General features: G+C 41.6%; 1 protein-coding gene across 1 annotated transcript in view; it reads right to left on the bottom strand.

Annotated features, from left to right (window-relative positions):
• Positions 1-1,402: 1,402 nt before the first annotated feature.
• Positions 1,403-18,486, bottom strand: part of MFN1 (mitofusin 1) — a 19,457-nt gene continuing 2,373 nt past the window's right edge. Inside the window, exons 4-18 of the mRNA XM_026045450.1 lie at positions 17,427-17,589; positions 17,157-17,281; positions 15,410-15,518; positions 14,786-14,893; positions 13,914-14,067; positions 13,721-13,788; positions 8,940-9,061; positions 7,306-7,432; positions 6,686-6,790; positions 6,013-6,115; positions 4,431-4,660; positions 3,782-3,937; positions 3,063-3,259; positions 2,435-2,569; positions 1,403-1,719 (exon numbers count right to left, since the gene is read on the bottom strand). Coding sequence (XP_025901235.1) covers positions 1,650-1,719; positions 2,435-2,569; positions 3,063-3,259; positions 3,782-3,937; positions 4,431-4,660; positions 6,013-6,115; positions 6,686-6,790; positions 7,306-7,432; positions 8,940-9,061; positions 13,721-13,788; positions 13,914-14,067; positions 14,786-14,893; positions 15,410-15,518; positions 17,157-17,281; positions 17,427-17,589 — 1,972 coding nt within the window. The 3' untranslated portion in view covers positions 1,403-1,649. The remainder of the gene's footprint in view (positions 1,720-2,434; positions 2,570-3,062; positions 3,260-3,781; positions 3,938-4,430; positions 4,661-6,012; positions 6,116-6,685; positions 6,791-7,305; positions 7,433-8,939; positions 9,062-13,720; positions 13,789-13,913; positions 14,068-14,785; positions 14,894-15,409; positions 15,519-17,156; positions 17,282-17,426; positions 17,590-18,486) is intronic.

Below are 18,486 nucleotides of genomic sequence, written 5' to 3'. Positions count from 1 at the left end.
CCCCGGTGAAAGCTTCATTAAAGCCATGATGAATACAAAACCATGTGGTTTTATGGACTTTCTCCCTCCAACAGTGGAGCTTGAGTAAAGTGACAGGGGAATGTTAATACTCTACCAGGAGGAGCCTTAGCCAGGAGCAAACAAACCAGCAAGATGTTGCTCCTCCTACCTTCATTCATTCATTCACTCGTTAACAGCCCCACTCGTGTAATGAAGCAGGGCCCAGGCAGGGGCTTGGTGCCTCCAGCCTCTCCTTTCACACCAGCCTTTCTCTCCTGCCACCAGCGGCTTGCTGCAAAACAAGCTCTGCTCCAGCGAGAGCAGGGCAGCCTGAGTGCTGAGGCTGGAAAGGCTCGAGTGGCTCAGACCTTACATTCAGCACGAGCAATGCACATCTATACAGCTGGCAAATAACTTACTGGAGCACAGGGATAGGATTTCTTTAATAAACGTACATACATGCATGTAAAGGTTCAGCTTGATACAAGGGCCATAAAACCGCTTCAGAAGGGAGAATCAATACAGGGAGCACGGTCAGTAGGGCAGAGGTGGAGGGGCAGCTGCCCCCGGCTCATTCCGGGATCTCGGAGCCGTTCTCCTCGTGCCCGGCGCTGAGGGCCGTGGGAAGGCGCCGCGCGGCTCTGGCACAGCCCCAGAACCGCAAGCTGGGAAACCCCCCCCAAGCACTGGGGGCTCCCGCTGGCCACTTATCCCCAGCATTAGGTTCTTAAACCTATTTCCTTTTATGATAGCCCTTATTTAGTGGGAAACAGCAACTCCCTACCTTTTAGGTGTAAGTTTGAATGCTTTGCTTAGTCATGTTAAACATGTCCATAAAAATATATATATATAAATATTCTGAAAAGGCTTTCTCCTTCAAAATAAGTTATTTTTACAAAGTCAGCTTATAAAATCTAGGAGGAAGCGAGAGCAGCAAAAAAGAAACAACAACAAAAAGAAATCCCATATATTATTTTTTTAACTGAAGAAAGGCTGGGAGCTGCTGGAGCGCGGCCGAAGGGCCAGAGCCCCCTCAGGGCCAGCGGCCCCTCAGCCAGCCCGGGGAGCAGCACCCAGCCCTGCTGGCCCTGGCACCCGCTGCCCCTTCAAGACAAACTGGAGCCTCCTTTCCCCTCTAGAAATGACACTCGTCTCCATGACAGGAAGAAGGGGAGCGCCCCGTTCCGCACCTCCGGTTCGGTGGTGTCCGCCGGGAACCGGAGTGTCGGGAACAGCTCCCCCTGCACCCGCCCCTGGGGGCCAGGAAGCAGGGCTGGCCATGGCCAAATACTAATACAAACCAATAGGGATGTGGAGTTTTATTGTTAGGCAGCCAAAGAAAAGAAATTTAGTGTTTTTATATATATGTATATATATCTTTATATATATATAAATATATATATATATAAAATATACACACACACACCTTTTAAACCAAAATTTTCCAACTAACAAAATGAAGATAACATTGAGTACCACAGCTCTTCAGCTGTCAGAGTCCAACCCAAATTTTACAGTAATTAACAAGTTTAATCAAAGTGACATTAAAAATATAATTCATTTCACGTGACTCCACACGGGAGCAGTTTCACCTGTAAAATTTCTACTTTGTCCTACAAAGGGTCACCAGGAAAGGGAGCAGTGACAGCTTATTTACTCTTCTGAAGGAAGTGTTTCGTAAAGCGGTCGAGTTCATTCTCCAGGTGAACGGCTTTATTCCTGCAAAGCAAAGACACGCTTTACTACAGTGCAGTAACACCACAAAGCAGGGAGCATTAACAGCAGCTTCTGCTTTTCGTGCCTCTCTTTATGAAGCCCAAGGCACCAGAAGGATCTTTGGCATCTGCTTGGATGGAGCCTTGGCTCTGGCCCCCGTGGGACACCAGCCACGTGTGACACATGGGGGCCATTCCCCGCCCGGGCTCCCCTGGTCTGGGTGTCAGGGGGCTCTGGGGCTGCCCTGGGGCAGCTCTCCCGGTCCTGCCGCACGAGGTGCCCGCTCCGTGGCCCAACATTCCCACGGTCCCGGCGTGGGAGGCAGCACCAGGACCCCACAAGCACGGCAGGGAGGGCGCCCTGAGCCCCGCGACTCTCCCTCGGGGCCAAGGGCCCCTGGCTCCAGGCAGCCCGGCTGCCTCCGCACTCTGCGCCTGGGAGGGGTCGCTGTGGGTGCCCCTCTATTTTGCCTGTTCTCCAAAGCCCCCTTCTCCATGTGGGAGATTCAGGTCAAACATGATCCGGGGGAGAGCGTTTTGGGAGCCCTTCTCCTTCCCCTGGACAGCAGCGGGCATCTACCTCGTCAAAAGGGACTGGCCCTTGGGTTGAGGCGAGAGCAGAGCAGCAGGCGCTGCCGCACGCGGCTGCCCTGGAATCACCGGTCCCGGTTCACCCGGCCGGGCCCACAGACCTGGGCTATGAAGGTGCCCACACTTACCGGAGCTGCTTGGAGCTGCTCTGGATGCTCTCCAGCTCATCTATTTCCTTGGAAAGCCTAGCAATTTGTTCTTCCAGGTTCTTCTGAGTGACATCCACCTGCTGGCAGAGCCGAGCAAAGGTAGTGGCCATTTCCCTAAAGGGAGAGAGTGCTGCAGTCAGCTTCACTGCACAGGGCCACCCATGCCAGGGCTCAAGGCCCTGTGAGAACAGAGCAAACACTCACAGCCAAACTGAGCTGGGCTCAGTGTCCAAAGGGAGTCAATGTCACTCGCCCCCCCCAACAGCAACTGCACTAACCTCTACATCCTCACAGAAAGGTTTTGGACACGGGGCTACAGCGTCACCCCGTCCCAAACGCACAGGCGCACGTATGGAGCAAGCATTTCAGGTACAAATTTCATGCTCTTCAGATCTCCCCTATTTATTCAGTGGGGAACAGCCTGTCCAAAGGGGACAGCATGAGATGTAAAGCTCTAGCTACCACAGCTCAAATCCACTTCTCACAACATCCCTGACTCCAACTCACTGATAGAGCATTTGAGCAGCAGGTCAAAACATCTCAAGATGCAAGGCTACGTACGGAGCGGGTTCCTGGTCTCGGAGATGAGGCCGAGGGCAGCACTTACTGTTGCACCTGATGGCTGCAGTTGGCGCTCGTCAGGCTGACGATCATCTGCAGCTTCTCGGTAGCGTAGTTGACGAACTGCTGCTTGAAGGCTCTCTCCTTGGCTTTCGTGGTCCACGTCAGCCTCTCGTAGAGATACAACAACCCGTACATGCTCAAGGAGAGAGAGATGAGTTTCCAGCCTACTGTTCTCCAAATCTGAAATAGAAAAATCTTCCTTAGCTTAAGGAAGAGCTGCCATATGAAAAGCAGTCGGAATTGAGAGTATTCCACACACAATCCCACACTATCTTTGTCATTCTCATGGCCATTAAACTAATCTGGTTGAGGTGAACACATCCCTTCCAGTCAGGACTGCATCTATATCACCACGAGCAGGTACCTCGGGTGACCGGCAGAATATGCAGCAGACTACAGAATCCTCACTGCCTTTCACGAGGGAGGAAGGAAAAAGCCAATATCCCACCAACTACCATCAAATCACCCGTTAGTCCAGAAACAGCACACACACATGGAATAAAGAATATGCCAGCCACACTCACAGCCACTGCCTTGCTACACACGGGCAGTCACTTTGTGCTTTCCTATGCAGGCTCATGCAGCGCAGTGTTAGGGACCCCGTGTCCCGCCACGCGCCACCGAATGCCCAACCGGGAAGATTGAGCCCGTCTTGGCCATCGCTTCCAGCACAGGGTAGGGAATGTTGCTAACACTACTTGCCACTCCGCCAACAATGATGATGCTCATAGAGGTCCGTGACGTGAGGGAAGCTAAACTGGTTATCAAAGAAACCATAAATTCGTCGTCCGAGAGGCTCTCCGGAGTCAGGGCAGGAAGGCCAGCAGCCGACGGGGTGGCAGGTAAAGGACGAGGGATCTAGAAGAGCGGAACGTGGCAGCCTAAGTAAAAAGCAGTACTCTACTTGGCAGCAATCTGGTTTCAGCTGTATTATTTTCATATATTCAGGGTTTTATTCAAAGGCAACTGGTTCCCGTAAGCACTGGAGGTTCTGACAGAATCAAGGACTAAAGCTGAATTAGTAATTAGTAAATTTGCTAACAAAATGGTTGCCAAAAGGCTCAATTCAAAGAAAAACAAACCTTAGAAAATAGCTACAGAAACTGTTCTTAAAGGTTTTTTGGGGGGGATTTAATCCATGTTTTTGTTTAACCTGGATATAACCAGTAGCCCTGAATATAATCCAATAAAAACAATGCTCACGGAAACGTGTTTTGGTACAAAGGGACTAGAGGGGAGCAGCAGCAAGCGGGAAAGCAGCAGGAGCAGCTGCAGTGACTCAGTGCTGTGTTCTCAGCGAGGTGAAACAGGGCACGTAACAACACGTGAGCCCGGGCTCTGGAGCACTCACCTGCAAGTTGGGATCTGCTAGTCCTAACAGAACTCTCTGAGCCTGCTTAGGACCCAGGAAACGGTTCACGAGCGAAGTCCATCCCAAGGAGAAGTGGAACATGATGTCCTCTTGAAAATCCGCACACAAACTGTGACAATTCAGGTCATAGCTAAGGTCAAACCTCCTGCACGGAACTAGCAAGTGGAGCTGATTCTGAGCCCCAGAAGGCAATAAAGGTTTCAGATTTTCTGGAAAAAAAGAGGAGGCGTCGTTAGAACCTCTGCAGCACATTCACATGTGGCATCCTCGCACTGGTCCAGCTCTGTGAATGACACCTGTCTAACTGACCAGCTAATCAGGCTTCTTAATTACATTTTAAATCAGTAAGCAGATAATTTGTTGTTCTGGCAAGAGAAGACAGGCAACCAAAAGCAAGTTGTAGAGAAGGCACCACTGGAGAAAGTGTCAATAACTGGAAAGGACATTGTTCCTAAGACCAGGGTGGGCTAAGAGCAAGGTAGTTTCCAGCAGTTCTGTGGTGCCAAACAGAAAAGGCTACAACTACCAAAGAAAATCACAGATGGCTTCAAGTAATTCCATGATTTTCCTCTAAATATTGTATTACCAGAACCTGAACAGAGCAGAGGAGATGGGTGAATATGCAACAATTAACCATAAAAAACAGAGATCTAGGGCAGGAACTGCAGAGGCTTTGTGACCAGCTCACAGCTTCACAGGGCCTGGGGAGGAGATTGTGCTGCAGAAACATGATGTGACAACCACCATGTTTCATGTATCCATTATGGGAGTCGCAAGTTTAAATGGGTTTATAAAAGCATTAGACAAGCTCCCAGAGGACAGGCCCATTACTGCATTTTTAAGTCATTAACCCAGATGCAGTATCTGGTCTCAGAAGTCCCTAAAATACTGATTTCTGGAAGCTGTGGATGGATCAGTACATTTACCCTCATTCATTTTTCTTTTCCCCAAACATTTATTACTGGTTACCGCCACGGACAGGCTATTGAGACAGACTCACTTTTGATGTAGGGTGGCTTTTTCCTTTATCACTTTGTATGTTAAAACATCATCAGAGAGCAAATTCTTTTAAAAGCCTTTTTTAAAAAATCATCCTTCCCTAAAGCCAACCATATGCAAGCTTTTATGGAGCTAAGGGAAACAGGCAGCAAATTTGGAATGAGTTGGGCAATTCTGAGTTTAATTTCAATTCCATGGACTCAGTGTGTGGTGACAGCTGTCAATCACCCTCTACTTTCTTCAATTGAGAATGATCATTACTTCTACCTACTTCACAAGGTAATGGGCTACTAAAAATCCTTCTGAGGATATCAGAACACTCAGAAGGTAAACGCACACATTTCCTTAGATGAGAGCTGTCATTACAGCCCATTACCGTGCCCAGCCTACAGATAGGTCCAACATCCCTGGGAGCAGCTGTAAGGGCAACGCCTGGATTAGCAGTGCCTGGGGCAGGACACAGGCTTTAAGGGTGTCTGCTGCACTAGTGACCCTTGTTCTGACCGCCTAGAGAGGAGACAAAAAGCTCCTATATCTTCATGTGTTTGCTTCTTAGTATTACCAATTATCTCCTGCTGTGACTGATGCATTGACTCATTGACTTCACTGGAGCAACGATCAGCCAAGTTTTTTCCCAAGCCATCTTCTATATGTTTGTTGAGTTCCTAAAGTTTCATAAAGAAAACACACCCATGAATTCCCGCTTAGCTAATCAGGTACCTTATGCAGTTCTGAGATATGTTAAATGCAATGCATTATTGTTTAGCCAATTAAGATGATATTGGAGGATTTCTCCAGGACAGTAATCAGTAGAAAACATAGAAACAAGTCTGTGCTTTCAATATAACTGACATTGAGAGCATAATGCTACCATACAGCCCTGCAAAGACTTTTGACAGGATTCATTTTATTTTAGGAGTTGTCAAAGCTGTTCATGTAAGACCTCTGTTTACTACAAATGAAAGACTACAAATCTGATTTGAAGAACTTCAGATTTCAGTAACCAGTCCGTGAATAGAGGAACAGAACAATTAAGCTCAACTCTCTGCCAACACTAAGTGTATTCACAACTATTTCTACTTTTTAGAAAAACAGAGGTATGCACATCTCAGACAGAAAAATCCTGTAAAGTTTAAGTGAAATGTTGCATAAATGGGTAGATATCTTTTGAAAATATTGAAGACAAAATTAGAGAAAAAAAAGACCCTGGCATGAAATCACACAGAAAAACTTACTGTCTTGTAGAGCTTCAACACTTGTGGAGAAGGGTGAAAATCTGAATAAAACTCATCAACCAAAACCGAAAGCCGGCAAATTTCATCGGTCATGGCAGAGGAGACCTGGAAGAATTTGATAAACACATGACAAGTTCTCCCTACCTTTCCCAGCCAGAGCAAAGACAGGTTACTCCACTAACTGCTACAATAAACTATCCAGTTACTCCATGACTCTTCAAACTGAACTTTTCCTTCATACATCTTTATAGACAGTAAGGAATTTCCAATCACACCTTCCTGAAGCTCACACTGCCTGTGGCTAGCCATATTGTTAATGTTTACGGTAATTAGAAAGAAAATTAATTGGCAGCTCAACGTTTAAATGCGGACAGACTCCCAATCTGTCTGTCAAGTTGCCTAGCACTTGTTCCCACTTGGAAACCTGGAAAGAGCTGAAGTCAGAATGACCCAGTCTGTGACTTCAAATATACAAATTTGAGTAGTATTAATAAAATACCAGGTATTTAATTCACTCCTCTTCTGGAAAGCATTTGTCCTGTCAACCTGTTACCAACTAAATCTGACTTTAAACACAGGAAAATAAACTCGTTTTACGAAAAACCTACTGTGTTACTTACTTTATTTTCTACCTCCTCAGTGACACGTTTGATTTTTTCCTTAGTATCTTCTGTCAAAATGTTTAACTGATTTCGAACAAAGTCCAGCCTGTCCTTCTGATCTTCTCGCTCCTCCATGGACTGGACTCTAGAAGAGCAGAAAGGACATCAGCATCACCAGCAGGTCGACCCCTCTGATCTGTAAGAATCCAGCTGGCTAAGCTAGGCAGAGACTCTGCTTCAGAATGACTGCAATACTGGTATTAAATTTACAGGTGCATTTAAAGGCCGCATTGATCAATTATAGCTCACACTGCTGGGCTTTGATACAATTACAAAAGGAGCATTTGGAATTGGAATTGTTTCTCTGGTAACACGTATTTTAGTGCTTACTGAAAAAGAGGGGAAGGGAACCTTGCAGGGAAGGAAACTTGGGACCCTTTATAGTTAACTCAGAACTCATCCTGATTAATAAATAAATAAATGAGGGAGGGAGAAACCTGTCCTACTGCTGCTCACCAGCACCACTCAACTATTCCTTAGCAGTGACAGTCCGATGATTCTGCAAAGCATGGGGACGCTGGGGAAACAAACCTCGTCAGAGAGAACTTCAGAAGTCCTGGACCTATCATTTAAGTAAAATCTGCCTGGAATCTGAAGCTATTATATCTTGAAGGGCCAGCAGAAACATCAAAATGGCAATTCAGATTAGTAAGGCTCACAGGACAGATTTTGACAGGTCAACTGGCAGGAAGAAATAGAAACCAGAGTAGCTTCAGATTTCACAGCACGTTTTCATAGGATGTGAGAAAGTGAGACAATGAGACAATGTAAACATATAAATACAGACTTGGTTAAAGTTGACATATTCAGGAAAGTGAATATGTTTGACAAGCACGGTGGAGTCTGTTGGAACATAAGGTACATAAGATTATCAGAGGCAGAAAGAAGATGAAGGGTTAAAGACAAAGTAAGACATTTGGGTTCAAGAGAGGCAAAGGCAGCAGAAAAGGTGAGGGAAAAAAACATCCATAAGTAAATCTCAAACTATACATGAAACTATCAGAGAGACATAAGCTACTATTATTAGCATTAAAAGGATTATGGGAAAAAGGAAAGGAAAAATACGTAAGGATACAATCTGAAATGGACCAGAGCTCACAGATGTGAGTTCTCCTCATCCCTTTGGGTATTCTAGTGATTTCAAATTCTATTTGCAGTGTCTATATCCTCCTATGTAACTTCTTAGCATTAGTGTTAATAAAAAAGATATGCAAAAGAGTCCCATACACATGTTGGCTATGTCTAGAAAGGTATTGGCTATGTTTAGAAAAACTTAGAATTTGCCAAATTTTGGGGTGAAAAAAATAAACACCAAAAGCCTCAGACTGCCTTCGTAACTCAAACTCAGTAACGAAGAATAACAAATTAAACCAGGATCCCCATTTAAAAACAAACAAAAAACCAGACCAAGTACAAGACTGAGTGGTGCAAGTGAACAGTAGTGAGACTGACAAACCATGGAAATTCTCTATTTCTTACCTGACAGCAGTGAATTTTACAGTCCATAAAGGCTCGAGAAAATCACCAGCACAGAAATGTCTCCTTGGAGGAGCTGGATAAACCAAAACCAAAGAGCCCTCCACCCAACCTACCTTTTCTCGGCTGCTGCTACGTTTATGGCGTCCATAATGTTTTTCACAGTGTCTATTATCTGTTTAGCTCTGATAGTGTGCTGTTCAAACTTGGTTTTCACGGCTGACTGCGAGATACACTCCTGCGAGGGGCCCAAGCCACAACACATTACTGCAATTCCGTATTAACACTTTCAGGAATTTCACTGCCACAAAGCACTTGCTGCTATTATCATTAATGTAAACCAAAGGGAAAAAAAAAAAGGAGGAAAGAGGAAAAAAAAGACACAACGGAACTGAAATCTCAAATGGATCTATAGCAGCAAATCTGCAACTTCATGTTCATTCACAGTAATGTGCATAGGTTTCTAAATTAAGCTTTAAAAATGTTTAAAAACAGTGTAACAAAAAAGGCAAACTCATATGCTTAAGTGAGATAAGTCTCTCTCTATGATTTTTTTTCCAAATTATCTGGAATACGTAATGTTAATGCTGGTCATATTATAATATAATGGCATTTAATGGTAGCATGATAATATAATAAATATTCTTAGCCTCAAGAATTAGTTTGTCAATAAAACTTGTCATGTTCAAGTCATTATTGACCATCCAGGAACAAAATATACTATTAGAAACAAGAAAGAAGGATTATCTCACAGGATATAAAGTTGTTAAGTAGTTCTTAAAATATTAGTTCATTCACAGATTATTATGTGCTAAATGTACTAGCAGAGAATACTTCAAAGATAACAGTGGTTCACAAGTTACAGGACATCGAAAATGTATGTCAAATGTTTAGTTTGGGCAACAGCAAATCACTTATGACACACCATTAATTAAGATCTAGGGTATTTTTAGGCAACTGCCCGTAACGAGTTATGTGGCCAGTTAAACAAGTGTGTTTGCACCACACCAAGCCACCACATACTAGCAGTATCCTGTGCGTATGTGTTTGTTCAAGGAAAGAAATGAGCACCTAGTTTCCTTATATTAGAGTTGGAGGGTTTTAGTTGTTTTTAGGCTGCCGGGGCACCTTTCACCGCACAAACAGCACTTAGGTGCCTTTTAGAATACTTGACTAGCACATTAAGATACTTCGTAAAAACAAATTTTAGCCATCTACAAATAAAAGGTGAAAATAAAATAAACAAGATGGGTTAAGCATATCCCCTGTTCCTCGATGAAGCAGATCTAGAAATCAGCAATGAAAGGCCAGAGTTTCATAAATATCAGCACATTGTTAGAGCTAGACTGGACACAGAGGAAAGAGTCTTCCCAATATTAGTGTGCAGTAGATAAAAGGGTGACAGTCACTCACAACACAATCAGAAAATCCAAGTTAGAGCACTAGGAAAAACACAAAGGTTAGTTATACGACTGGAAAAGGTAAGAGGAGGACAGCTGCACATTTGCTATTAGTTTATAAATAGATATTTATGAAAACAAAGACAAAAGCTATGCTAAAACAGCCTAACCAAAACCAGTTACCTTGTAGCCTGGCACACTCAGTGCAGCAAGATAATCTTTACGTGCAGAGCTGACTGCATCCCCATGCAGAACACTGTGCAGTAACACACTACTTGGGGCCACGTTACTCGTACGGGTTGTAGCCACAATTCCTCCTCTGCTCTGCCCCCTCTTCCATTCCCCTTGCCCCATTTCGCTAGCAGCTTCATGAAGTGGCTTGGCCAGCACTGTGCCCTGAGGCAGGCTGACTTGTTCTAATATAATATACGTTATCCAGCGAGAACTACTGCCCACCCTGCAGTGTGCATGTGCTTCTCTGTCATTCTGGTATTTCTAGGTATCTCATTCTAAAGATTTCAGAAGAAAACAGCATTATTTGTCATTATAAATTCACAATCCACTAGCATGACTCAAAGTCCTATGACTGCATACCTTTTTCCCTGTTGTTATACAGCTGACATATATAGTAACATCACTTGTTAAAGCGATGCTCCTCTAAAAATCTTAATTTCACCACTGCTTACAACAAATGATTTCCACTGGTTCAAGGCACGTTGATGTCTGGCCAATAACTTTACCACCACTGTGCTCTGGAGAAGAAAATATTATAGCTATATCTGGAATGTCTTTTGTGCTCAAACAAAACTCTACCTAAATGTAGAGTTAGAAGTCTTTCAAAAATGCTAAAAAAAAAATTCACATATCACAACAGATTAGCACTAGAAGGTTGCTTCTAGATCCTCTAAAGAGTCCAGCTAAACTGAGCTTACAGTCCTGGGAGGAACAGGCTTTCCCATAAAGCTACAGCCCTCAACCACAGGATACTAATACTGAAGTCGGGAATGCAAAAGTATTGGAGAGGTAACAGTTCCTCCTCTCACACCAGGAAGGAAAGAGGAGGAAACTGTCCAATTTTAATGCAGCAAAGATAAAAGTGTGTGGCAGAACAAACAAGACCAGCAGACACAGCTGCTGGAAACGTGGAACTCATTGACATTTATATGGATGAGATGAAGAGACAGTTCAGAGATCTGAACCGGGTGAAATAATGCAGAAGACATTTGGGAAGACTGAGCAGGGTGCCTGAACAGGGAGCAGGAGCTACATGCAGGACAGGCAGACAGAGGCAGAGAAGGGATTAGTGTTGGAGGGAGCAGGCAGAAGCATCTGTGCTCTTGTACAATCCCTTCCACAGACTGAAGTACAATCCAGAGTCTTAGGACTTGCAGCTCCTGTCAGGAAATACACATAAATCCAAAATACTTTAGACCAAGCCTCAGAAGTGCTCAGAATCCATGAACAGCCATACAGACTAGGAATTTGGTCTACCAGCACATAGAGCCTGCTGTCACTTAGGATTTTATTCTCAGTCCAATCACACAAAATTCTACTTCACATTCATTATTCTTTATTACACTACGCTAAGAAGTGTCCTTAGCAGCAGTCAATATAGCTGATGTCGGCGTATTATTGGTATCAGTTACTGTATTAGCTCAAGTGACAGGAATTTGACTGCTAGGTCCGAAGACTTCAGACCCAGTGAGTTGGAAGCATCAGCCCAACTTTAACAAGCAAATAAAATGCCACTAGAATTTGGAAAATGGCTCACAAATCCGCTTTCAAAACTGTAATGTAAGTGGCAACATCAAATACTGAAAATTTAAATTGCCTGGGCAACCTTAACTTTGCACATGTTGTCATATTCCAAGTGATGGGCTGAGATAGTCATCCTGCCACAGCCAGTGTGAATGGCTATGAAGGAAACAGGACTGCACAGGGGAACACATTACAACTGTCAGAGTTGGAAAGTGTTCAACAAATGAAACAGCTAATGTTTTAGGCCACTGAGCATTGTTACAGAATTGGTTTTGGTCCTTACCTCTAGCAAAGACTTTTTTTTCCATGGCTGTGACCCTGACACTTCTTGCCCTGCTAGCTCGCATGAGACCATGGAATCTGATTTGCTGACTGCTAATGGCATCAAATAATTTAATAAATTTTATGGCTATCTCAATTTTTGGAATATCCTAACTGTTGTGTGCTTGATTGTAATTATAAGAGTCTTTTAAAACAAAATTTAGCTACAGCACACATGAAAATATGTAAAAGAATAATGCTGAATTTATGAGCATAGTTATCGCTTTTCCTCCTGGTTGAGAGTTTCCTATTATAAGGCAAAGAACAGAAATTACAAACAAAACACATGTTTGACTATGACTAGTAAAACAAGCAAGAAATGTCACATCCTGAGAGCTTGAGCCCTCCGGGTATCCAAACCAGTAATTTCAACAACTCGGCCTCCTATCACAAGAGTGCAGTTACGGATTAAATTCACACTCAGACGGACACTTTCTTGCTTTTGCAGGATTGCATCATGCTGTTATTTTAACATGGTTTTGATCTGCGTTCATCATTACATAATACGGTTGTCCTTATGTCAAACAAGCTTATGTGGAACATGAGGAAAGGTATTTTTCAGAGGCAGTTTGATCTTTTTAAATATATAGAGCAAAGAGTCACTACTTGAGGTATGTAAAAGGCAGCCTTGAGTGCTTGTTATATAAACTACAGCCACATTGCTCAGACTCTTGTTACATGAGCTATTCTAATACACACCATACAAAAAATAAAGGCCTGTGTTTCCTTAAGATATTCGTGAATGGCCTTAATATTAGAGTTATTAAATTCAACAAGTAAATCAACGCTACCAAAGGAAATCAATCAATTGCCTAGTTAATCCTACTTCTGAAGCAAGTGTAAACTCCAGCTATAAATAGAGCTAATCTGGTGATTCTGTACAGCAAAAAAGATACAAAAGTGTTCAGAGCACCAAAACTGTGAGGTAGATAACAGTGATAATTTCAAAACTATAACTTAATATTCTTTTTTTTTTTTTTTTTTTGTATTTTGAAACAGATTTTCTAATTATTTGTATCCTGAATTAGAGCTTTTAATCACAGAGCTACAGCTTCAGAACAAAATAAGCCTGATGGAGCTACAAACAATTCACCAGCTCATGCTTACAATACTTAAACACTGGTTTTTAGGAGTATTGTCTCCATTTGTATCTTTTTAGATATATTGATATTAAGATCTTAAAACAGAAGTTAAACGTCCAGTTTTGATTCCTTCCCTCATAGAACAATACCTCCTTCGAACAACTACATGCTAGTCAAGCTGAGAACAAAAAAAACAGAGAAAAAGGCAAAGTTTAAATACCTTACACTCTTCCTCTTCTTGACAGGGATAATGTTGAGTAAAATAGAGCTAAAGCAAGAACAAGATTTACCTTTGCACCAGGAAAACAGGCACTCTAAAAAGACTGCCATAAATACCTCAAATATCTGTTCAAAATTTTGAAATTCCTGGAATCTTGTTTGAAATCCTTCAGCAAGTGCTTCTCCTGCAAAACATAAAGAGAACTTAACAGAACGAACCTCACCCCACAGCAGTAATTTTATGTTGAACATTTTCTCAGGTTTGACGGTATTCTTCTGTATCTGAGGAAAAGCAAGAATTCCTACATACCACCCTGTGGCATCCCCTGGGCCTTCTGTCTCCTGGCACTCAGGACTTCTTTTGCTGAGACGAAGAAGATGCGATTCCTCGCTTCTACAGGATCAATGACTTTGAGCTCATCAACCAGGAAAGTGAGGCAGCGCTCCATGTGCTGTCTACGCACCTGAAGAAAAGTAAGTCCTGGTAAGAGGCCACAAATTGAAGCCATCATCAAATCAAAATATCAGAGTAAGATGCAAAGTGGAGCAGATACTGACAAACCCTTAGCAAGCTGTGTGCTAATCCTACCGATGCAGCAGCTGCCCATAACCATTTAAATAACCCTGGAAGCAAAATACTTTCCTCTGCAACTGCCTGTATTGACACTAGTCAGATATTTCAGTCACTGAGGTAACCAATTCATTCCCTACACACAGAGTACTAGGTATTATTGCAGGCAATTTCCAGCTGGAAAGATCTGTTTGACAGCTACTCTGTGCTTTAACAGGTATAATTTGTATGACCAGGTTGCATTACAGAACTAAAAGATAATACAAAGAGGATGTTAAGAATCTTCTTCCCCAGTAAGCTCATTTAACAAGCTCTGCATTGTGTTATATGCCCACATATATTCTAATTTCTTTTACAGGTTGCTTTTTGCTTCCAACAAGCAGAACATTTCCATATTCTGATCAAAGAGCTTACTATTTATTATTAAAAGAAATGTGGCTTAACATGTTCATATGCATCTGGAAGTTCATATGTGTGTGTCAGTGAATGTGTGTGTATATATATACACACACCTACAAGTACACATACATACACATGTACATACAAAAAAGAGCAATGTTATCAATTACAGAAATCTGACTGAAAACAACAAGTGCCATCAAGTCACTCACATCCTCCATGTATTCTGGTTCTGACGCAGAGGCATCCCATCTGTTATTCAAGATGAAAATGTTTGGCTTGGAAAGTCGTTCATTCACTTTATGGAAAAAATGCTTCTCCTAAGAATTAAATTAGTATCAAAAATAAATTACCATCAAACCTCACAAATATCCAACACAGAAATGATTTATGATATTTCAAATGCGATCACATGTCTTAAAATTGATGCCAATGCTAACAATCAAAGATGCTATCTCTAAAATAGATACCAAGTAATAACACTTCCAAAAAAAAATTTAGACAACACTAGAACTTGTTTTCTCTTCATAATACAAATTTGTCTTCATGAGACAAACATAAATAAACTGGAAAACCAGACAAGCACTTTCTCCATTTCTCTAATAAAACTACAACAGAAAAGTCTATGCTCAAATCAGAGCAAGCAAAACTGGTAAGAAAATAGGTTCTTGTTTCCCTAACAAGGGATATATCCCTTCCTCAATCTGACTCACAAGATCTAAATTCAGCAATTGAAGGAAGCTTTGCTGAAGAGTTAATGGAAGTAATTAGGAAACCACTAAATATTTAAATGAAGATTTAACTTAAAAATCATTGCACATCCACACTACACGTACCGTGTTCATGAGGGTTGATTCTGAATTGGCAACCAAGACAAACACATCAGCATCTAAGCAGAATTTGTCAATCCAGCTGTCTAATTCTGTAGTGACATCTGTGCCAGGACTGTGGAACAAAATAGGAAAAAGAAGTATTATCCAGCAAAGGAGTACTTGATTTTTAATAACTGACAAAAATATAGGGAATTTCCTAATGGTTCTATAGTAAGAACCATAAGACAGGAAGCTTTTATGCCTACCTCAAGTTTAAAGGTAGGCATAAAAAACAAATTTAAAAAACCTACTATTTAACACCACTCATTCATTAGGCTATTCTTTCCAAAATGTTGTTTTAAATGAATATATTTATCAATATAGGCATGGAAAAATAACATAATCCTAACAGTCTCAAAGGACAGTCTTCCTCTCCATCTCCCAAGTATTAAGTTTCAACTGAACAGGCCAGTTCTTGATAAAATAAATCTCTTTTTAAACAGATCTAATCATCAGTTTTAGGTCTAGGCAGTTTGCATAAAATAACAATCTAATCAAAATGAATTTAAGACTGGAATGCTTTGTCAGTTTTTCACAAATCAATAAGGAATGTAGAAATTAGAAATGAGAGCAAGGTGCCTCATGCTTGCAACATCTCAGTTCAAATTTGTTGCATTTAACAATTAAAACAAAACAAAACCAAAAAAGATGGCTTTCTCCTCACATGTATCAGCTTCACTGTTTTTCAATCTCTTTTTTTTTTTCCTTGGCATTTGACTTTTAGCAAGCAAAACCATAAAGCATGACTTGCTCTGCACATTATACCCATGCAAGGATCACTTCTGGGCTTCCAGGACCTCCTGTTACGCAGCTGTCCCGAGGAGAGAGCACATCTGCACAAGCTGTGAACTTCATCAAACAACAACTTTTGCCAGACAGGCTGGTTTCCTTCAGTTACTAACACGAGAGCTAAGTTTGCACCCAAGAAAACAACAACAAGATCCCATGGATTTCAAAGGTGAAAGACCACAGACGTGACAAAAAGCACTATTTTACTGATTTTGCTCACTATGAAGAAACTTGTTTTACGAATTCACTTGTAACAGTGACATCTATACTACAGTCCTATCTTAAGATATAGATCACCTAAGAATTTGAAAAGAAATATTACTGGATTATACATAAAAGTGGCTACGAACAGAGACATTTGACATAGGCAAGGGCAACACCTTTCAGAATCCTTTAAATATATAAACTATGGAAAAAATGTTCTAACACACAGGCACAAATAACCCACATACTGACCATTATGTTTCAAAACAACCATTACTTGGGAATCTAAGCATAGCATCTCTCATCGGAAGCTGTTAAACACAAAGCCCTTACACTCCTTACACTTCACCTGATCAGTCTGAAGAGTTTGAAGGACAGGGGACTGGCCAAAGGGTTACAGCTGCTGCAACAACCCTATCAGCATTTCCATACTCTTTGTTTTAAAGGAGGAAGTAAAACTCAGCCAAAAGCTAGTCCCTTATTCAGCTCTGTCACAGGTCACTTTTTTGTTCCAACTGTTACGAGGCCAAAATCAGCAGGGTGATGACAGGCAGCAGTACATACAAGAGAACAAACTCTGTGCTCTTAAAGAAAGAAAGACCTCATAACAATTTCACAACCTAATAACCAAAAGAGAAACACAGTTAGTTAACCGGTGTCTTATTTGAATATTATTAGAGCCAACATATTTGGGAAAATAATAAAATAGTAGACATACCTGTCCACTAAAACCAAGTCATCTCTCAGGAGGGCACATTTTGACTTGGGCCAAAAGACATGGACAAGACAGCCAGCTTTCAAATCTTTGTCCATGTGAAGCGCATGGGCAAGCTGGTTGACGGTCTAAAGAATAATGAGAGAGGAGACAAACATGCAATATGCACAGTGAGTTAGGCTTACACTTTAGTAAGGCTTGAAATCATTGTTAAAAGAGACTTCTTGAAAACTCAAGTTGTGAAAAGCAGTGTTTATCATTTAGAAACTCTACCTTGACACTCTTCTTTTCATCTGAACCTTCTGTCATAAGATAAGCCTTATCTCCATCTGTTCCTTCCACACTGAGGAAGCAGTTAGTCGTATGGCCAATGCCACTAGGAAGCACCTTATCCCACAGCATGGCATTAATGACTGAACTTTTTCCACTGCTCGTTCTACATGGAAAGAAAATAAAATCACTTCAAGCAAATCATAGCAAAAGGCATGGTGCTGTAGTATGAAAGGAGCATGGTCAGTAGTAATGCCTTCAGTTCCATTTCAAAGCATTGCCACTGTCTGGGAATGCTCATCACAGCCAGTGACAACTGAGACCAAGTTAATGGACAATATTCTCAACTGAATGAAGATTTCCACTGCACGACATGAAACAGTTTGCAAAGACAAACAAACAAACGAAAAAACAAACAAAAAAATCACACGTATTGCTTGTAGATAACTCTCATAACGCTAATGCTCTCTTTAATCATAAGACTTAGTCTTATCCTCATTTTAGAAAGAAAATGTTAGCTATATTAACTAAAACCCCAGGAATATCTTGCAATATCCCTCTCTGCATTAACCTTATACCCCTCACCCATAAAAATCTGTGGCTAATCTACTATTGCACAACAGGATGCCATGAATGCAATATAGATTGCAAATTTTTTTTGAGCTATTTCTCCTGGAAGAGCAACTTGGTTCTCATTGCAAAAAGCCTTTTACAGATGTGTTCCAAATGTTTCTCTGAAAATCTCTGCACTGTTCTGGGAACACAGTTAAAGTTTATACAATTCCTTTTTTTCCCCCTGCGCTTTAGTACTGCTCTTTGCAAAAGCAATATTTACTAGCAATCACAGCTGTAAATTCATTTTTCTTTCAACTCTGAAATGTCAAAATTCACGTACAACCACTTTTCTTACCCCAGGTCCAGTTGCTCTTTAATAGTTGAACTACTGTTAGCAAAGTGAAGGTAAAAAGAACAGTGTTGTACACATTTCCTTAGTATTAATAAGGAAAAATCTTTATGAAAACATAAAGATCCATACTGGAGAAAAACATGTTAAAAAAAAAAA

Source organism: Nothoprocta perdicaria, unplaced genomic scaffold, assembly GCF_003342845.1.
Source record: "Nothoprocta perdicaria isolate Ctin4 unplaced genomic scaffold, notPer1 scaffold_4, whole genome shotgun sequence".
Taxonomy (NCBI): Eukaryota; Metazoa; Chordata; class Aves; order Tinamiformes; family Tinamidae; genus Nothoprocta; species Nothoprocta perdicaria.
Note: the sequence above shows the minus strand (reverse complement) of the source record. Positions and strands in the feature narration are given on the sequence as shown.